Source organism: Mesoplodon bidens, assembly GCF_964165515.1.
Source record: "Mesoplodon bidens genome assembly, chromosome: 15".
Lineage (NCBI taxonomy): Eukaryota > Metazoa > Chordata > Mammalia > Artiodactyla > Ziphiidae > Mesoplodon > Mesoplodon bidens.
The window spans coordinates 57,063,569-57,083,003 of NC_138171.1; the positions used below are offsets into that span (position 1 = coordinate 57,063,569).

General features: G+C 36.4%; 1 protein-coding gene across 1 annotated transcript in view; it reads left to right on the forward strand.

The window, feature by feature from the left end:
• The window catches only part of GSPT1 (G1 to S phase transition 1), a 30,340-nt gene that overhangs the window by 9,932 nt on the left and 973 nt on the right, over window positions 1-19,435 (forward strand). Inside the window, exons 2-14 of the mRNA XM_081257846.1 lie at window positions 3,249-3,293; window positions 3,412-3,453; window positions 4,177-4,404; window positions 5,433-5,466; window positions 7,326-7,403; window positions 8,500-8,680; window positions 9,571-9,725; window positions 9,904-10,044; window positions 11,094-11,187; window positions 12,036-12,116; window positions 16,757-16,930; window positions 17,773-17,862; window positions 18,015-18,183. Of these exons, the coding sequence (XP_081113972.1) occupies window positions 3,249-3,293; window positions 3,412-3,453; window positions 4,177-4,404; window positions 5,433-5,466; window positions 7,326-7,403; window positions 8,500-8,680; window positions 9,571-9,725; window positions 9,904-10,044; window positions 11,094-11,187; window positions 12,036-12,116; window positions 16,757-16,930; window positions 17,773-17,862; window positions 18,015-18,183 (1,512 nt within the window). The remainder of the gene's footprint in view (window positions 1-3,248; window positions 3,294-3,411; window positions 3,454-4,176; window positions 4,405-5,432; window positions 5,467-7,325; window positions 7,404-8,499; window positions 8,681-9,570; window positions 9,726-9,903; window positions 10,045-11,093; window positions 11,188-12,035; window positions 12,117-16,756; window positions 16,931-17,772; window positions 17,863-18,014; window positions 18,184-19,435) is intronic.

Consider the following 19,435-nt stretch of genomic DNA (forward strand, 5'->3'; position numbering starts at 1 on the left):
CTTTGGGCCTAGTAGAATTCTCCATAAACAAATGACTTTGGGCCTAGTAGAATTCTAAGTCCAGGATGAATAGCAGCCAGTAAGTCTGGATGTGATATGCACTATGAGTAAGACCAGAGTAGAATGAACAAGAAGGGGTTGCATGTGTGTGTGTTTGGAGACTGGGTACAACTATACTGAGAAGCTTAAATTTAAGGAACATCTTATTATATCTGTGATTTTTCTGGTTCATTATTCCAAAAACATCCATCACTTTGCAAATGTCTCTAGCACTGCCATTAAGTTTATAATGTTATCCGTGGTCTGAATGCATGGAAAGCTTTTTTTCCACCATGGGAAAACTATGGTCAACTTCTTATTTGGGGCCCCTTTAATAATATCGTGAGGTGTATATTAAGCATTTAATTTCTTTTGGTACCTGACTCTGTAAGCTTTATAAACTTAAAACAAACATACTATAAAAGTTAAGATATTTTGAAAAACCATGAACAGATTTTGTATTATGCATCCATGGGGGTGATCTCATGACTGATGTCACTGTCATGAGAAGTGCCTTACAGCCTAATGCATGTATTGTATACTTGTAAATTTAAGAGTTGGTTCTAGAACTAGGTGATCAGGTGTATGTACTACTTCATTGTTCACTTGCAGTTTGGGTCATCTTAATAAGTGACAGGAGAGCCCACCATACCAGTTATCTCAGTCTTTTCCTGACTTAAAATATTTGTACATCATCACTTACTCGGTTTACTTTTTCTGAGTGATTTTCAACAGGGGCTGTCTGAGGAACAGCAAGATGGCACTTACATAACTCGGAAAAGCCCAGTTGAGTCTGATATGTTAGATAGTAGTTATCTATTTCATAGGGTCTTCAGGGGAATTAAATGAGATAGCAGTTAGCACATAAGGGCTCAATAAAAATTAATTGGAGTTAGGGTAATTTGCCACCAGCTTCACCCCTATCTCCAGTACTGTATGGATTGGTGAGTGCTTCTTATCCTTGTCCAGCCCATGATAGACACTCAGTACATGTTAGCTGATAGAATTGAATTGATACTCAGTCATGTTTGGAGGTGGAGACTCATATTTGTTGAATATCTACTAGGTGCCACAAGTTATTTAATTGATACTATACAAATGTATTCTCTCATTTAATCTTGTCTGGCAGATGGCATGTCATTTCCATGATTCCAGTGAAATAATTGTATCTCATAATTTATAAATGACAAGCCAGGATTTAAAGCCAGGAGTCAGCTCAGTTCTCCCCTCTTGCTACTACCCTGTGCCACCTCCTCCATCCCTAGGGTGGTATGTGAATTTGACTCATTTATAGCACTGCCTGGCTTTCTCTGAAAATTGAGTAGTTTTTCCTTATCTTACCTGTAAACTTTTTAAATAGGAAAACAAAATAAGTATATTACATCTGAAGTACAGTTCCTGTACCTTCCAAACTGAGTTCAAAGGATTTTTCTCCCCCCAGTTTCTGTTAAAATACCCTGCTTAACCACATAAGTTGGGGTCATCTTAGACTTTTCATACTTCCTTTCTTCCTACTCCTGTCAGATATTGCTCCCATTATCTTTGCACTTTAACACCTCCTCTAATTGTACTGCTTATTTGTCCTGATGGCATACTTTTTGTAAGTACTGTTTTTGGTCTTTCTGCCTTGTAGTCTTTATCTCTCTGGTTCATCTATGCGCTACCATAGAATGATCCTCCTAAGTAACACTTGGCTGGTATGTCACTTCTTTCCTCAAAAAATTGGTTGCCCTTTACCTTTCAGGGATAGGAATTAACGTTTTTTTGTTTTTTTTTTTCTTTTTTGGCCACGCCGTGCCAGCTTGCACAATCCCAGTTCCCTGACCAGGGATTGAACCCAGGGCCATGGCAGTGAAAGCCTGGAATCCTAACTACTAGACCACCAGGGAACTCCCAGGAATTACTTTCTTCAGCACTTCATGTTATTGAAGATTGGGCCCAAAATTTTGTTGACTTATGGGTGTTAATACTTTCTGGGCAATGATTTATTTTTATTTTTTTCACACAAATCAACAATGTATTTCAGTTATTTTAGATCTAATAAAATTGCAGCTGTAGAATTCCAGATTCTATTCCATAATACAATAATATTAGTGTTGATTTTATTTTTAAATTTAAAAAATTTGTTTCTGCTTTATAACAAAGTCAATCAGCTGTACGTATACATATATCCCCATATCCCCTCCCTCTTGCGTCTCTCTCCCACCCTCCCTATCCCACCCCTCTAGGTGGTCACAAAGCACCGAGCTGATCTCCCTGTGCTATGCGGCTGCTTCCCACTAGCCATCTATCTTACATCTGGTAGTGTATATATGTCAGTGCTACTCTCTCACTTCGTCCCAGCTTACTCTTCCCCCTCCCCGTGTCCTCTGAGCAATGATTTTAAATGTGAGTTTTGCAGGTTATTCTTTATTGGTGTGCAGGATTCATGTGACTTCAAATTTTTTGATGTCTTTGTGCATCTTGTGTATTCTTTAAAGCAAGAGTACTTAGATATTGGAGTATCATTTAGGTTTATCAGATATAAAAAATAAACTTATGTATTGGGGTATTAGAGTATATTTCACATACATCTCTTCCAGTGATGTCATAAGATTTGCAGTATGACACTTGTGGAAACTGGATTGTTGCTTGACCTTAGAATTCTAATATATGACAAAACTGGCATCATTGTAATCACTTTTTCTGAGATGATGTAAGAGCCTATATGCATTTCAGAGACTATATGAATGTCCTTTTAATTTTATTGATATTGAATAGAATTTATTCAAGGATCTTGATAATACATATGATTATAGAATCTTAAAAAGGACTGATCATTGCCTTCTTGGGCTAGAGCTACCAAGGGAGAATCTAGAGAAGTAATGTGTATTTGTTGAGCAGAATCTTACTTATTTGATGTGTGCTGGGCTGCAGATTACTTTTATAATATCTGTAAAGGAAAAGTTTATGAAGCAAATTCAGAGAATAAACATGGTTTTGTGAATACATTTCAGTTTCTGAAAATGTTTTAAAATTGGCTGTGATGGGTAGATTTCTTGTAAGTTAAACAGAGGCTTCTAATTTGAAAGCCTAAATTAGTTGCCATTGTTCTGAATTATTGAGGTTTTTGTTTTGTTATTGAACTTCTATTTTTCCTGTATTTTAAAAGATAAGTAAAATGGATGTATAGGTCTCAATTTTTAATAGAAGTTGTTTCTATTAAACAGCACCTGTGGAACCTTCTCAAGAGGAACAGTCATTGTTGTGTGAAGGTAATTTTCTATGATGTGACTCTTTGAACATCTAATTCAGAAAACATTAAGTTGTCTGTGGTGTGTAAAGCTAGATACTATTTTGTAAATATATATTATATCTCAATTTCTTGTCTAGGTTCAAATTCAGCTGTTAGCATGGAACTTTCAGAACCTGTTGGTAAGAAAATTTCTGACCATATTAATACAGTAATATGAAACTCTTTCACTCTCAAGATTTAAGGTGCAAATGTAAGTGTTATGCTTATTATAATGCCTACATTTAAAACTGAGTCTTTGCTGTTAGGATTTATGAAACAGAACTAATTGGGCATTAACACTGCCATGATAAATTTATTGATGGCAAATATAAAAGAATCGAATGGAGGAAATGCTAAAGTCAGTTTGAATAGTTGTACTTGATTCATTTACTTTGTGAAAATTTTCTTCCTTTTTGTAATGTTCTTGGGTTTCATATTCCCAAGGTGATTAATAACATCGATATCAAAGTTCTGTACTTGCAGAGGAAAAAGAAAAAATCTAAATCTTTTCACACTTTTTTGTATTCTGATTTGGAGCTTCCCCTTTCTTCTGTCAGGACATCTTGACGATGGAATAACTGGGCTGTTAGGAATGTTAGATCTGCTGTTCATGTTTTCTTTGTCCTTATGAAGATGAAGCTACGTTAAAATAGTCTCTTCTAGTCTCTGAGTCAGAGCTCTGATGTCAGCAGTGAGGCTAGCTTGTCCGTTTCTGTTGTGAGATTTTCTTGCTCGTGTGTCACCAGAGGTTAGGAAATGGAACTGAATATGTTAAGTTCTATTTGTTATTTGAAAGCATCAGTGTTTTAAAGTATAGATGATAAACGTTTTTCGGAATACTAAGCTAAAATGTCTTATTTCAGTAGAAAACGGGGAGACAGAAATGTCCCCAGAAGAATCATGGGAGCACAAAGAAGAAATAAGTGAAGCAGAGCCAGGGGGTAGTTCCTTGGGAGATGGAAGGCCCACAGAGGAAAGTGCCCAGGAAATGATGGAGGAGGAAGAGGAAATACCAAAACCTAAATCTGTGGTTGCACCACCAGGTGCTCCTAAGAAAGAACACGTAAATGTAGTATTCATTGGGCATGTAGGTAAGTTGTACTCACAGCAGTGATAAGAAATGACCAAAGTTATTGGGTACATCAAACATAGAACATCTTATTTAGCTACTTGGAAGTGTTTCGTGAAACTGAACTAAATTAATCTAAAATGTCTTGATTTTTAACTCAATAGATTTTTTTTAGCTGGCAGGACATTGCCAGTGCTTTATTTTTGAAAGTTGTGATGGCATGGAAGCTGGAAGAAAATAAGCTTCAGTATATTTGTATGTAATGCATAACTGGTCTATAGACCACTGATGATGGCTCAGCACATTATGACATCTGTTAATTAATATCATAGAAAAGGTACCTATATTTTTTGTGTGAACTTCAGTTGATTTTGCTGTATTAACTTTACTAGGTAGTTTAATTTTGTGTGTGCAAAAAATGAATAATTTGGAGTAACTTCAGGATGTTGTCAGGTTGCTGGTTTAGCACACAAAACAAAACCCTATTTCATTTATTCAGATATTCTCTGCCAATCTCACTTGTCAGAGAGAAGTGAGAAGAAAATAAGGGAATTATGTGCCCCTTTTTCTTCCCTTTATCTTATCTCTGCCTTGCCCTGAATTTGATGATACACCTTTCTACTTTTTTTTTTAGTAGCAAGAACTCCTTTGAAATTTGTAAAGAACACCTATACTGGCTAAAAGTGAAAAAGCAGACTACCTAAATGTAGTTCACGGGTCTTTGGCTACTTTTGTTCTCCTTCGAGGCTCCTCTTGGGTAATGCATATTCTTTTGCTGCTGCAGAAGGTCAAGGAGCAATCTTTTAAAGTCTTTCTTTCTTTATCAGTAAAGTAGCGCTAAGTCACTGCAGAGCTGCAGGGGGTCTTAGCTTCAAAGGGAGAAGGTGACTAACCAGAGCTCCTGACCCAAATTCCTATCGTTGCAGTTGCTTTTGCAAGCTGTAATTATGATGTTAAACGGACCTTTAGTTGTATTCCTATATAGTGATGGTGTTTTGTTTTTATTACACCTGCGGTTTGCCTATTGTTGATGATGATGTTACTTTTTAGATGCTGGCAAGTCAACCATTGGAGGACAAATAATGTAAGTATATTTTTTGTTAAATATCTTAAGACTCTCATGGAACATTAATTAAATGTATTTCTAATAGCTGTCTTTTAGATTTGTGTATAAAAATATAGAACCCTAAATTATAAGAAATCTTAGTCTGCTCTAAATACGATTTTCTTGGGAATAATGAATCTGGGGAACTGGCTTTTCCTCATTCATCAACTCCTTGAATATATGTGAATTTAATCAAAGACAGTCTGGCTAACATGCTGAATAGTTTTTTTATCACACATATAGAAGGTATCTAGGTATGAAAATGCCTTGGTTGACTTTTAGTGATGTGTTCTAGAATTGAAAAATAATTAAAATGTCTTTTTAATCTCTCCTAAATTAGACTCATTTCTTTAAGCTGTGTCATCAGAGGATCAGAGGGCATATCTTCATTGTCTTGCCCTGTTAAGTAATCTTAATCAGTAATCTTGCCAATTACTTTTGAAAATTTCCACAACAGACCCTAAAAAGCAGGCCATTACACAGGAATCCTTACCTAAGGCTCTGTGGAAGGAAGTGACAGGCCCAGTTGATGTTGTGTTTTAGGAGAGTGTATATTTTTTGCTTATGGGCTGGAATTTTCATTGGCATTTCACCAAGATTCTACACCAAAATGGTTAGAAGTATGCACTGTAGATGACTCTGCAGAGAACAATACATAGAGACTAAAGCTAAGAACAGGATTTGATTTGGATTGAGTCAAGGGAAGCAGTTAGGTATTACTAAAGAATTATTTAAAAATTTATAATCTCATTTTGACTAATATTTTTAAAATATTAAATATTGAAATGTATTAGTAAGGCATAATTGCTTGGACAACAGTTGGAATTATTTTTTTTATACAGTATTTACATTTGCTTTTTTCAACTTTTATTCTGAAATAATTTTATTAGACTTAACAGAAAGGTTGCAAAAACAGTACAGAGTTGCTATACAACTAATTTTACCATATTAAATAACCACAGTACAATCATCACAACTAGGGAGTTAACACTGGCACAATACTGTTTACTAAACTACAGATCTTACTTGAATTTTACCAGTTTTTCCACCAGTGTCATTTTTTTCTGTTCTGGAGTTCCACATTGCATTTAATTGTTACGTCTCCTTAGTCTCCTCCAACTTGTGACATTTTCTCAGTCTTGTCTTTCATGACCTTCATAATTTGAAGAGTGTTATTTGGTTATTTTATGAGATGTTCCTCAATTTGGGTTTGACTGATGTTAACAATTAGATTGAGGGTATGCATTTTGGATAAGAATGTCACAGAAGGTATGCTGTGCTCTTAACAGCATCCTATAGGGGCGCACAAAATAGCAATATTCAGTATGTTTTATTTATTACTGGTGATAATAGCCATAATTACTTAGTTAAGGTGTTGTCTGCCAGAATTCTCCACTGGAAAGTTATTTTTTTCCCCATTATCTTGGGGGAAGTAATTTGAGACTGTAAATATCTTCTCCACTGAAATGTTAATTCAGCATCTACCCCAGTGGTACTTGTACTTTAAAGTAGCTTTTTTTTTTTTTTTTTTTTTTTTTTTTGCGGTACGGGGGCCTCTCACTGTTGTGGCCTCTCCCGTTGTGGAGCACAGGCTCAGCGGCCATGGCTCACAGGCCCAGCCGCTCCGCGGCATGTGGGATCTTCCTGGACCGGGGCACGAACCCGTGTCCCCTGCATCGGCAGGTGGACTCTCAACAACTGCGCCACCAGGGAAGCCTAAAGTAGCTTCTTGTGGAGTTCAAATTCCCCTCAAAAGAGGTTTAAAGGTTTCCTAACTTCACAACTGAATAATTTGTGAGTAACTAAATGTTGTTTCTCTTTTCTTTCAACATTTTCAGGTATTTGACTGGAATGGTTGACAAAAGGACACTTGAGAAATATGAAAGAGAAGCTAAAGAAAAAAACAGAGAAACTTGGTAAACTTTTATGACACTATAAATTACTTTTAAGGAAACTCTGCCTACTTAATGCTTTTGTAGTCTACTAAGATGTAAGTTCATGAGGTCTAAAATGGTGTCATAACAAAGGAAAAGTTTCCCTTCCCCTCATACTACCTAGTAGATCAGTTCCTGATGACTTCATAACTTTACAGAGAAAATTTGGAAATATCCAAACATCCAGGATAATAATAGGAGACTTGTGGGATAAATTATAAAATATCTATTTAATTAAGTCACTACCTGGCCACTAAAATTTCATTTATAGAATTTATAGTAACCAGGAATAGAACTGATGTTACAGTGGAATTTGGGGAGAAAGCAGGTAACATAATAGTACTTGGGGTATGATCATTATGTGAATAATGAAAAAAGAATAGATGGAATTATTGACAGTGGTTGCCTTTGCATGGTGAGAGAAAGGGTGAGCTTCTTTCTAACCTTATTTTTTTTAAGTTAACAAGCTTTATCTAAATAGGACATTGATGGTCTTTTTTTTTTTTTTAATTGTATTTCTGTGTTAAGGGAAAAAATCCTAATCAGTATAATACTAAAAAATGGATTACTTACTATGAAATACAGATGATGTCATCTGAATTAACACCTACTGTTATAGATGGTTTAAATTTATATAAGTAATTCTCTTATATAGCGAAGAAATATCGAAATAATTTTTAGCAAGTAACCATTGCTCCCAAATGGTGGATTAGTGGCCTTTACTTTTGAAAGATACCCTTAGACAGCCTTATCTGTATTATACTTTGTGCTAGATGATTTTTAAAATGAACTATAAAGGAACTTATTACTTAACTCATGGTGATATTGGCATTGGTACTAAATAGTCTTTCTTTGTATGTTGTCAGCTTGTTCTAATACATAATGTTTGCTTATAGAATATATAATTGACACTGGATATATATAAAAGCACTGAGTGTTTGAATCACAAGAATACAAGTTTTAGTCATTTAATTTTTATTTCTACCCAGTCTTGTTCATGATTTAAATGTTGGTAGAAGAATATTTTTTAAACTTTCATGTTCTTACCAGTATTATTCTTACTTTAAAATTATTTCAGGTACTTATCTTGGGCCTTAGACACAAATCAGGAAGAACGAGACAAGGGTAAAACAGTAGAAGTGGGTCGTGCCTATTTTGAAACAGAAAAGAAGCATTTTACAATTCTAGATGCCCCTGGCCACAAGAGTTTTGTCCCAAATATGATTGGTGGTGCTTCTCAAGCAGATTTGGCTGTACTGGTAAGGAAAGACATTTCCAATTCATCTGTGTATTTGTTAACAGCCCAACTTAAAATGTAAACTTTTTCTTTTTTTTTGGCTGTGTGGGGTCTTCATTGCTGCACGCAGGCTTTCTCTAGTTGCGGTGCGTGGGCTTCTCATTGCGGTGGCTTCTCTTGTTGAGGAGCACGGGCTCTAGGTACACGGGCTCAGTAGTTGTGGTGCACGGGCTTAGTTGCTCCGTGGCATTTGGGAATCTTCCCGGACCAGGGCTTGAACCCGTGTCCCCTGCATTGGCAGGCGGATTAACCACTGCGCCACCAGGGAAGTCCCAAATGTAAACATTTGAATTTACCTTCTAAAAGCTAGAATTTAGGTTACAGTGAACTATAATATATACATAGTCACAATTTTCACTTTTGTCTCTCTAATCTGCCCAAGAAATCTTCATAATTTGATTTACTCATGAAAATGTTTCAGTTTTTCTCTGCCCTTTATTACCTCTTACTGTGCCAGAAATTAGTGTCCACTGACTGCCAAGCCTAATCATTTTGTACTCAATAAATGTACTGTGGGTACAAAAATGAATAAGAAATTATCCATTTTAAGGTCTTCAGTCATTTTGCAATTTTTTTGGCAGGGGGTGGTCAGTGAACTAGCACTAAATCACATACATATTTGAATTTTAAAATATAAAGGCATACTAGATTTTGGAGAATTAGGAATCAAGAAACATTTACCAAAATCTTAAAGCATTTAGACATTGTGATGTTCAAAAGTATGTATGTTATAACTCATTTACTTATATTTTCTTGGAAGAAGCTTCTGATAAAACTGAAAGGAAAGATGTTTTATTGCTAGAAGAGTGTACCTGAATGTGTAAGAATAAACTGTTTGATTTCTTGGAATAGGTAATCTCTGCCAGGAAAGGAGAGTTTGAAACTGGATTTGAAAAAGGAGGACAGACAAGAGAACATGCAATGTTGGCAAAGACAGCAGGTGTAAAACACTTAATTGTTCTTATTAATAAGATGGATGATCCAACAGTAAATTGGAGCAATGAGAGGTAAGTTTGGATGTCTTACTGGTTTTTTTTTTTTTATAGACATGTTAGTGGAATAAAGGATGGTTTTGTTACTGTGCTTTTTTTCCCCTGGGGTTTTTCTAAACCTTAATTTGTGTAGTGTTGAAACTAGAGTTCAGTTGCTTTACATTATAATTGAGTTATTTATAAATATTAATAGATATGAAGAATGTAAAGAGAAACTAGTGCCATTTTTGAAAAAAGTTGGCTTCAATCCCAAAAAGGACATTCACTTCATGCCCTGCTCAGGACTGACTGGAGCAAATCTTAAAGAGCAATCAGATTTCTGTCCTTGGTACATGTAAGTAACCTTTTTAAAAGTTTGTGTCTTAATAAGTAATTTAAGAAAATATTGACTGTAACCTTGGCGTTAAAAATACCATGACCTTTGTCTTTTAATTGGGTTGTCTTTTTGTTATTGAGTTGTTAAGGGTACTTTACTCACCTGATAGAAGTCCCTTATCAGGTATGTGATTTGCAAGTATTTTCTCCCATTCTGTGGGCTGTCTTTTTACTTTCTTGATGGTGTCCTTTGAAGCACAAAAGGTCTTAATTTTGATGAAGTCTAGTTTATTTTTTTTTCTTAATTGTGCTTTTGGTGTCATGCCTAGGGAAGTGTTGCCTAATCCAGTCATAAAGAGTTAGCCCTGTTATTTTCATTTAAGTCTATTGAAGCTCTTAGGGGAGTGTTTCATTTTGGATTAATTTTTTGTAAGGTAAAGTCTTGATTACTTTAGCTTTATTGAGTGTTTAAATTGGGAAGTGTGAGTCTTTGAATTTTGTTATTTTTTTCCCCAAAATTATTTTGGCTGTTCTGGGTCCCTTGAATTTCCATATGAATATTAGGATCAGCTTATCAATTTCTGCAAAAAGGCAGCTGGGACTTTACTAAGGATTGCACTGAATTTGTAGATCGGTTTGCGGGGAGCATTGCGATCTTGGCAATATTAAGCCTCCCAATCCATATACTGTAGTTTGAAATTAAAAGGGAAACTATAAATATTTTATAGAATCCTGATTTCAGAGCTGGAAAACTCCATAAAAATTAAGTAAGAGTGGAGTCATTTTATTACAACATGTGGGCTATTTGCCATAAAATACTTTTCTCAATTTTAATAAGTTTATGGGGAAGCTTTTTCATTATATTGAGCTATTTTGTTATTTTCTTTTTTTATTTTTCTGAGGAATAAGTGAAATGAACTGGATAATAAAAAGGTTGAATGAGAAGAGTACATGGATAGAATGGAAATATTGTTATAACCACTTTTTTTTGTATTAAGTTAGAGTCATGTAATTTCTTAAAATTTTAACATTTATGTTGACTCTCTTTAATCGATATTATGTTCTCAGTGGATTACCATTTATTCCATATCTGGATAATTTGCCAAACTTCAATAGATCAGTTGATGGACCAATCAGGCTGCCAATTGTGGATAAGTACAAGGTACCCAAAATGTTCAAGAACTTGGGTTTTATGGGAGGTGATAAATTGTTTTGTTTTAAATTATGAAATAACTTTAATAATTAACAATATAACATAGATGTCTCTTTTTTAATGGTTATATATTAATTCAGTGATATAGACAGACCATAATTTAATCAACAAACTTAGTTTATTTCAGCTATTTTCCAGTGAGCCAATGATCAGTTTTAGAGAGAGACTCCTATAAGTAAAACTGCTGGAAGGGTTTGTGTATTAAAATTGATGGATACTGACAAACAGCCTTCCAGAATACAGTGCTAACTTACATGACCACCAGCAAGCAGTATATGAGTGCTAGTTTTGCCATAGCCTCACCAACCAACTGGATGTTAATCTTTAAAAAAATAAGCTTCACTATTTTTAACTAGGTTTTTAAGTATTGCACTATCAATATGTAATATTTTGCCCTTCTCAAACACTTCATTCTTTGATTAGCTTCATGTTAAATTTCTTGAACAGGTATTTTTCCAATTTTATAAAAGAGAGAAAGTCTCAGATATTTTTGAGAGAACCTGAATTTCAACAAATAATTCAGATCTTCAAACATAAAATTCTGCCCTGTCTCCTGCAGTGTGCTTTCCTTTTAAATCCTAAGCCTACTTATTTATTAGTATTATAATTATACATATGCTTATGACACAGATATAGAGTATTAACCTGTGTTTAAGATTAATTCTAAGCATTCTGCCACTTGAGCTAAAGATTTTCTTTTATGAGTAAGCCCTGCAAGGTTTCACTTTGGGTTGTTGAACTGCTGTAGAGTAGTAATAGAAGTCTGACATTTGGTTTTTCATTTTAAATTTAAACAGGATATGGGCACTGTGGTCCTGGGAAAGCTAGAATCAGGATCTATTTGTAAAGGTCAGCAGCTTGTTATGATGCCAAACAAGGTAAGAATTAGTAATGCTCTTGCTCATTTAAATTTTCTCTTGAAAATATTAGCAAGGAGCCAGAACTTTTCAATCTTAGGGATTTCATTAAAAGAAACAACTTTTTAAACCCAGGATTATGTTTTATTAATGTCAAGTACAAAATTTAATCAAGAATATGTGATGTTATTTATTGACAAATGGAGAAGGGACAGTATTAGCTCCATGTTAGAGTTAAAAGGTGCATCACCATGAAAGCTTCAACTCCGTTTTTTTGGGGGGTTTTGTTTATTTAATTTATTTATTCTTGGCTGCATTGGGTCTTCGTTGCTGTGCACAAGGGCTACTCCTCGTTGCAGTGAGCAGGCTTCTCATTGCAATGGCTTCTCTTGTTGTGGAGCACGGGCTCTAGGCACGCGGGCTTCAGTAGTTGTAGCACGCGGGCTCAGTAGTTGTGGCTCGCAGGCTCTAGAGCACAGGCTCAGTAGTTGTGGCACACAGGCTTAGTTGCTCTGTGGCATGTGGGATCTTCCTGGACCAGGGCTTGAACCCGTGTCCCCTGCGTTGGCAGGCGGATTCTTAACCACTGTGCCACCAGGGAAGCCCAACTCCATTATTTTACAGGAAGTAAATAGAAATCTGAAGTGGTTAAGTGACTTGCTTCTGTTAACACACTGGATTAGTAAGTGAGCCAGGGATGAAAACTCAGCTTTAATCATGATATAATTAGCTTCCTTTTATTTTTTGTACATAGTTATGTTAAGTACTATAAAATAATGTGTCTAACCTATATTCCTAATTTATTTTGGGAGAAGAGGATTTGCCTTTATCATAAATGGGTCTTTCCCTAACTCTTTCTTTCTACCTTATTGTAATTTCTTCATTATTGGAGAGGGTTTCATTAAGTAACATGCAAAAATCTCAAGCTATTCCTTTGTGTTATTTCTGACTGCCCAGTTGCTGATAATTGCAGATGACATGTTACTAAGAAACTGTTACCTGTTTTCCAGAGGACTTCTCTAACAATCTAGAGGTATTAGTTATATAGGAAAACAGGCCTGAATCATCAGAACCTCCAAATAGAGACTTTGTTAAGATTTAACTGAGAATTTTTTTTTTTTTTTAATTTATTTCTTTTTGGCTGTGTTGGGTCTTCGCTGCTGCGCACAGGCTTTCTCTAGTTGTGGCGAGCGGGGGCTACTCTTCGCTGCGGTGTGCAGGCTTCTCATTATGGTGGCTTCTTTTGTTGTGGAGCACGGACTCTAGGCACGTGGGCTTCAGTAGTTGTGGCCTGTGGGCTCTAGAGCGCAGGCTGAATAGTTGTGGCACGTGGGCTTAGCTGCTCTGTGGCATGTGGGATCTTCCTGGACCAGGGCTTGAACCTGTGTGCCCTGCATTGGCAGGCAGATTCTTAACCACTGTGCCACCAGGGAGGTCCCCTGAGAATTTCTTTACCATGCTTATTCCAGGCACAGTGAATTACAAAAGGTAATTGTCAATGTACTGTTTAGGTATAATTGGAACCTTACAAATTATACTTCGGGGTTTTTTTTTTTTTCTTTTTTTTTTTGCGGTACGCGGGCCTCTCACTGCTGTGGCCTCTCCCGTTGCGGAGCACAGGCTCCGGACGCGCAGGCTCAGTGGCCATGGCTCACGGACCCAGTCACTCCGTGGCATGTGGGATCTTCCCGAACCGGGGCACGAACCCGCGTCCCCCGCATCGGCAGGCGGACTCCCAACCACTGCACCACCAGGGAAGCTCTACTTTGGGGTTTCTTGATGCCTTGGAGATCAGAGTATCCTATCATAGTATCTTTTTTCTAAGGTAATTTATCTCTGCAACTTGAAGGTCAATGATAAATGAATGGAAATAATGGTCAGTTTGAATCCTTGCTCTATTTTGTCTGTTCAGCAGTCACAGAAGTTGAGTTTGCTTGTGGAGATGGAAGCAAGGGGCTTGGGGAAGAAGAATGGGGAGTGATTGCTTAATGCGTATAGAGTTTTCTTTTGGGGTGATGAAGGTGTTTTGGAGCCAGATACTGGTGATGGTTGTACACCATTGTGAATGTAGATGCCACTGAATTGTACAATGTAAAATGGCTTTAAAAGGTAAATTTTATGAGTATTTTATCACAATAGAAAGAAAAGTACTTACTATGGGCAAGTGAACCTAGAGCTGGGCTATAGCTAAAGGTAAAGGGCCTTAATATACTAGTTCTTGTAGAAGCTGTCACTTTATACTAATGACTAAGCAGGTCAGTGTAGCGTATCTTACAGTTGTTAATCATGCCTTAAAAACTCAGTTCACCGAGTTCACTAGTCCCCTGAGTCTCAGTGGAATAGAACGAAATGTTTTAAAAGATGTAGATGCCAGGCTATTTTACATTAAAAAATTAATAGGTAGGCACCCTACAGAATGTGGGTAAAATATTGTATATCATAAATCTGATAAGGGGTTACTATCCATAATATATCAAGAACTCCTACAACTCAACAACAAAAAGAAAACAAGCTGACTAAAAAATGAGCAAAGAACTTAAATAGACATTTCTACAGAGATGTACAGTGGCCAGAAAACACATGAAAAGATGCTCAACGTCACTAATCATTAGGAAAATGCAAATCAAAGTCACAGTGAGATAACACCTCACACCCATCTGGATGGCTACTATCAAAAACCCCAGAAAATAACAAATGCCGGTGAGGATGTGGAGAAATTGGAACCTTTGTGCACTGTTGGCAAGAATATAAAATTGTGCAGCTGCTGTGGAAAACATAATGGCATTTCTTCAAAAAAATTAAAAAGAGAATAATCAGGATCCAGCAGTTCCACATCTGGGTATATACCCTAAAGAACTGAAAGCAGACCTTGAATAACTGATGTTCAGAGACTTCCCTGGTGGCGCAGTGGTTAATAATCCGCCTGCCAATGCAGGGGACACGGGTTCGAGCCCTGGTCCGGGAAAATCCCACATGCTGCGGAGCAACTAAGTCCGTGCACCACAACTACTGAGCCTGCACTCTAGAGCCTGCACACCTAGAGCCCGTGTTCCACAACAAGAGAAGCCACCGCAACAAGAAGCTCGCGCACTGCAATGAAGGGTAGCCCCCAGTCTCTGCAACTAGAGAAAGCCTGGGCACAGCAACAAAGATCCAACGCAGCCAAAAATAATTAATTTAAAAAAAGGAAAAAAAAAGAACTGATGTTCATAGCAGCATTATTCATAATAGCCAAAACGTGGAAGCAACCTGTAGTGTCCACTGATGGATGAATGAGCAAACAAAATGTGGTGTATACGTACAACAGAATATTACCTCAGTTTAAAAAGGAAGGAAATTCTAACATAGGCTACAACATGGATGAACCTGGAGGGCATTATACTAAGTGAAATAAGCCAGACACAAAAAGATAAATCATGTATGACTCCACTTATGTGAAGTACTTAGAGTAGGTAAAATCCTTAATACCTTTCATAAACTAAGAATTTGTTGGTCTTAATCTTAATTTTTCGTAAGTATGGATTAGAGATTAGACTTGCTCTATTTTGTTTAGCTATAAAAGTCCTTATTTGGGGAGAGGAATTAATTATGCTGGATTATTTGGGCAAAAAGTATTGAACAATACTTGTTTCATTGTGTATGGTGGAACTGCTAGTTTCTACCCCATTATCCCATTACTGTAAAGAATTTGCTGGCAAATACGGCGCTATATTACCAGTTCTTGGAATGAATTTCAACAAACAGGTATCAGTAAGGTATAAGCTGCCTTTTGGGAAAGAAAGCCATTATTTGTGTATGTGTGTGTATGGGGAAACTACTAGAGTTTAGCAAGTGACAGTTTGTAGAATTCTGGTATGGAATATAATGATTCTGGATTCTCTACTGTATGTCTACCATCATGAGAAAGTTCATTTTTGTCTTGAAGGCTTTATTTTGTTTGTTTTCTGGCATGTGTTTTAAAAATATGAATTACCTCCAAGGGCAGAAGTGGAATAAAATGAGGGAATACTAGTGAGTATTGCTTTTAACATTTTTTTTCCCCATCTATATGCTCTTTAAAAAAAAAAATTATTGTGGTAAAAGACAGATAAGTTTTACCATTAGTGACATTTAGGTACATTCACAGTATTGTGCAGCCATCACCACTGTCTAGTTCCAGAACATTTTCATCACCCCAAAAGGAAACTACCTATTAAACAGTCAATGTGCTTTAAAGCTTAGCTGTTCAAATAACCTTAGAAAAGTACATTCTTTGGATGTTTGGGGGATTGAGAGGTAATGGAAGCTATGTCTGTTAACTCCTGGAATTTAACAATAATGATAAGAAAAGTTACATCCATAAAATTAAAATCCAAATTTTAGATTTAATGTTGTAATTTTGAAAAAGTAAAAAAGGCAAATGTTAGTTTACACTTGTCCTATTTGGAAATTATTAGGATGTGACAGATAAATCTTCTAATTGGCAGTTTGTACGTCTAGGATATGATGATTTTTCATTAAGTTCGTGTCATACAAATGTCACAAAGTTTCACACTCAAAGAATTATTTTGGCTAATCAACAACCACAGAAAAATGTGACTTGCAAGTCTTCAGCAGATAATTTTCCGTTCTATAATGCAGTGAATGTGTCAAAAAATCTCCAATCTTGGTTTCTTTTTAAGCACAACGTGGAAGTTCTTGGAATCCTTTCTGATGATGTAGAAACTGATTCTGTAGCCCCAGGTGAAAACCTCAAAATCAGACTGAAAGGAATTGAAGAGGAGGAGATTCTTCCAGGGTTCATACTTTGTGATCCTAATAATCTTTGTCATTCTGGTCGCACATTTGATGCCCAGGTAAACCAGTTATTGTAATTATCATGATGATGTTCACTGTCTAAATGAAACTAGAATTTAAATCTCCTTTGTCCTGATTTTGGGTGACATGCCATTGTGTGCAGAAGGGGAAATGAAATAGAATAAACCATATATAGAGATCACAACTGTGATGTATATCTCATATACATAAAGTCTTTAAGATGGTACAAGTACTGGGTAGGTAGTATTCTTCTAAGTTCCCTTTTATTTTTTATTTCCTGTTGATAATATATATTGATACTAATATTTTGCTCAAAGTGTTTTTCACTTTAAATAGAGCATAGTTGCCTTGGAAGTCATGGTTTCTCTGTTCATTCAGAGCAAATAACTTTCCAGACAGAAAAACACACGTAATTTCTCCATGTCATTAGCAACCTGACCTCCCCAGGAGAATGAAAGAGTAAGTGATTGGTACAGCTCGCAGAATTTTTGAGTTCTAAGATACGATGACTAATCAAGTTAGATTTTGATGTCAGATACAAGGTTGTTAACTTTGGACCTTGGATACTGGGAAATGGATAAAACTATAAGTTCACATCTAGGAGGAAAAAACCTAGCATGTGAGCAGCAATGATTAATTCCTTGGTGGGGAGTATAGAGGAAAGCCTTCCCAGAGAAGAAAGTCTGCCTGTATCTTTAAAGTCTGTGTGCTTGCCAAGAAGATCAGTGAGGTAAGGATATCAAAGTTCATGCTTGGAGGTAAGGCAACCTGATCTACCACTTCTAACACAAAAATAAGTTGGTGCCCTATTGAGATTGTGAGTTACACATTTAATTCTTTTTTACCTAGGGATAAAGATGTGAATTTTTTTGTTTGACAGATAGTGATTATAGAGCACAAATCCATCATCTGCCCAGGTTATAATGCGGTGCTGCATATCCATACCTGTATTGAAGAAGTCGAAATAACAGTGAGTTTTAAGATAATTGAGGTTTTTGTTTTAAGACCATTTCATCTTGATAATTTTTGATTAGCAACAGTAATGTATTCTTATTTGCACTTCTAGTATTAAAGATTCTTTTATTTGACATTATTCCAATCTCATCCTTTTTTCTTGGATAGGCCTTAATCTGCTTGGTAGACAAAAAATCAGGAGAAAAAAGTAAGACTCGACCCCGTTTTGTGAAACAAGATCAAGTATGCATTGCCCGTTTGAGAACAGCAGGAACCATCTGCCTTGAGACCTTTAAAGACTTCCCTCAGATGGGTCGTTTTACTTTAAGAGATGAGGGTAAGCCTTTAAATTGACGTCTAGTGTTATCTAAGATGCTTAGCTTTGGTAATCTTCATCTGAGTGCAGCACACATTGCAAGTTCATAGGAAACTTGGATACTTGTTTTATAATATATTCATGTAATAAATGTTTTATGAGTTGAATGAGTTGAACAGCAGACTTGACCACACATCTTAGTGATGCTCTAGATGAATAATCTTAATTTTAATATTTTGCAAGCAGTGGGTTTTGAGAGTCATTTTATTTATTACTAAGTAAGACATTTCTATGATGAAATCCTCTGTAATGTGTGTGATTAAAACTCATCTTGGGGCTTCCCTGCTGGCGCAGTGGTTGAAGAGTCCGCCTGCCGAGGCAGGGGACGCGGGTTCGTGCCCTGGTCTGGGAGGATCCCGCATGCCGCAGAGCGGCTGGGCCCGTGAGCCATGGCCGCTGAGCCTGTGTGTCCGGAGCCTGTGCTCCACAACAGGAGAGGCCACAACAGTGAGAGGCCCGCGTACCACCAAAAAAACTTCATGGTTCACTTGAAATACAGAATAGTCAGTTCACATATTAGTTCCAGTTTCATTCAGCAAAAACTTTACTGTATATCTACTGCATGGCAGGAGCCATGCCAAACACTGGGAATATGATGAATATGGTCCCTGAGCCTTATTTTGGAGAAATCTGTATAAAGGTTGGTATCCATTTGAAGTCATTATCTTAAAACTCTTCTTGGTGAAACTGGTTACTGGGTTTGTCCCATTAATATAACAAAATGAGAATTTTAGTTACCTGATAAAAATCTGGCAGAAGAAATTAATGTAGCAAGAATTAACCCCAGAATTTTTTTTCTTTCTAAAGAGTAGTTGGCTTTTAGGTTTTTCACAAGATCTACATGGGTTTTGTATCTCTTATAATAGGACTGAGAGCCCTGTTTAACAGCTTTTAATGAGATAATTTACATACCATGAAATTGACCTGTTTTAAGTATATAATTCAGTGAATTATATGTTTACAGAGTTGTACAGTCATCCCCACATTCTAATTTTATAACATCTAGAACATCTAAAAAGGAACCTGTTTACAGAGTCACCACCTATTCCCACCCCTAGCTTTAGGCAGCCATAAATCTACTTTTTCTCTCTGTTTGCCTTTTTTGGACATGACATATAAATGGAATCATATAGTTTGTGGCCTTTAGTGTCTAGTTTATTTTATGCGGCATGTTTTTGAGGTTCAGTCATGTTGTGGCATGTACTGTATGTAA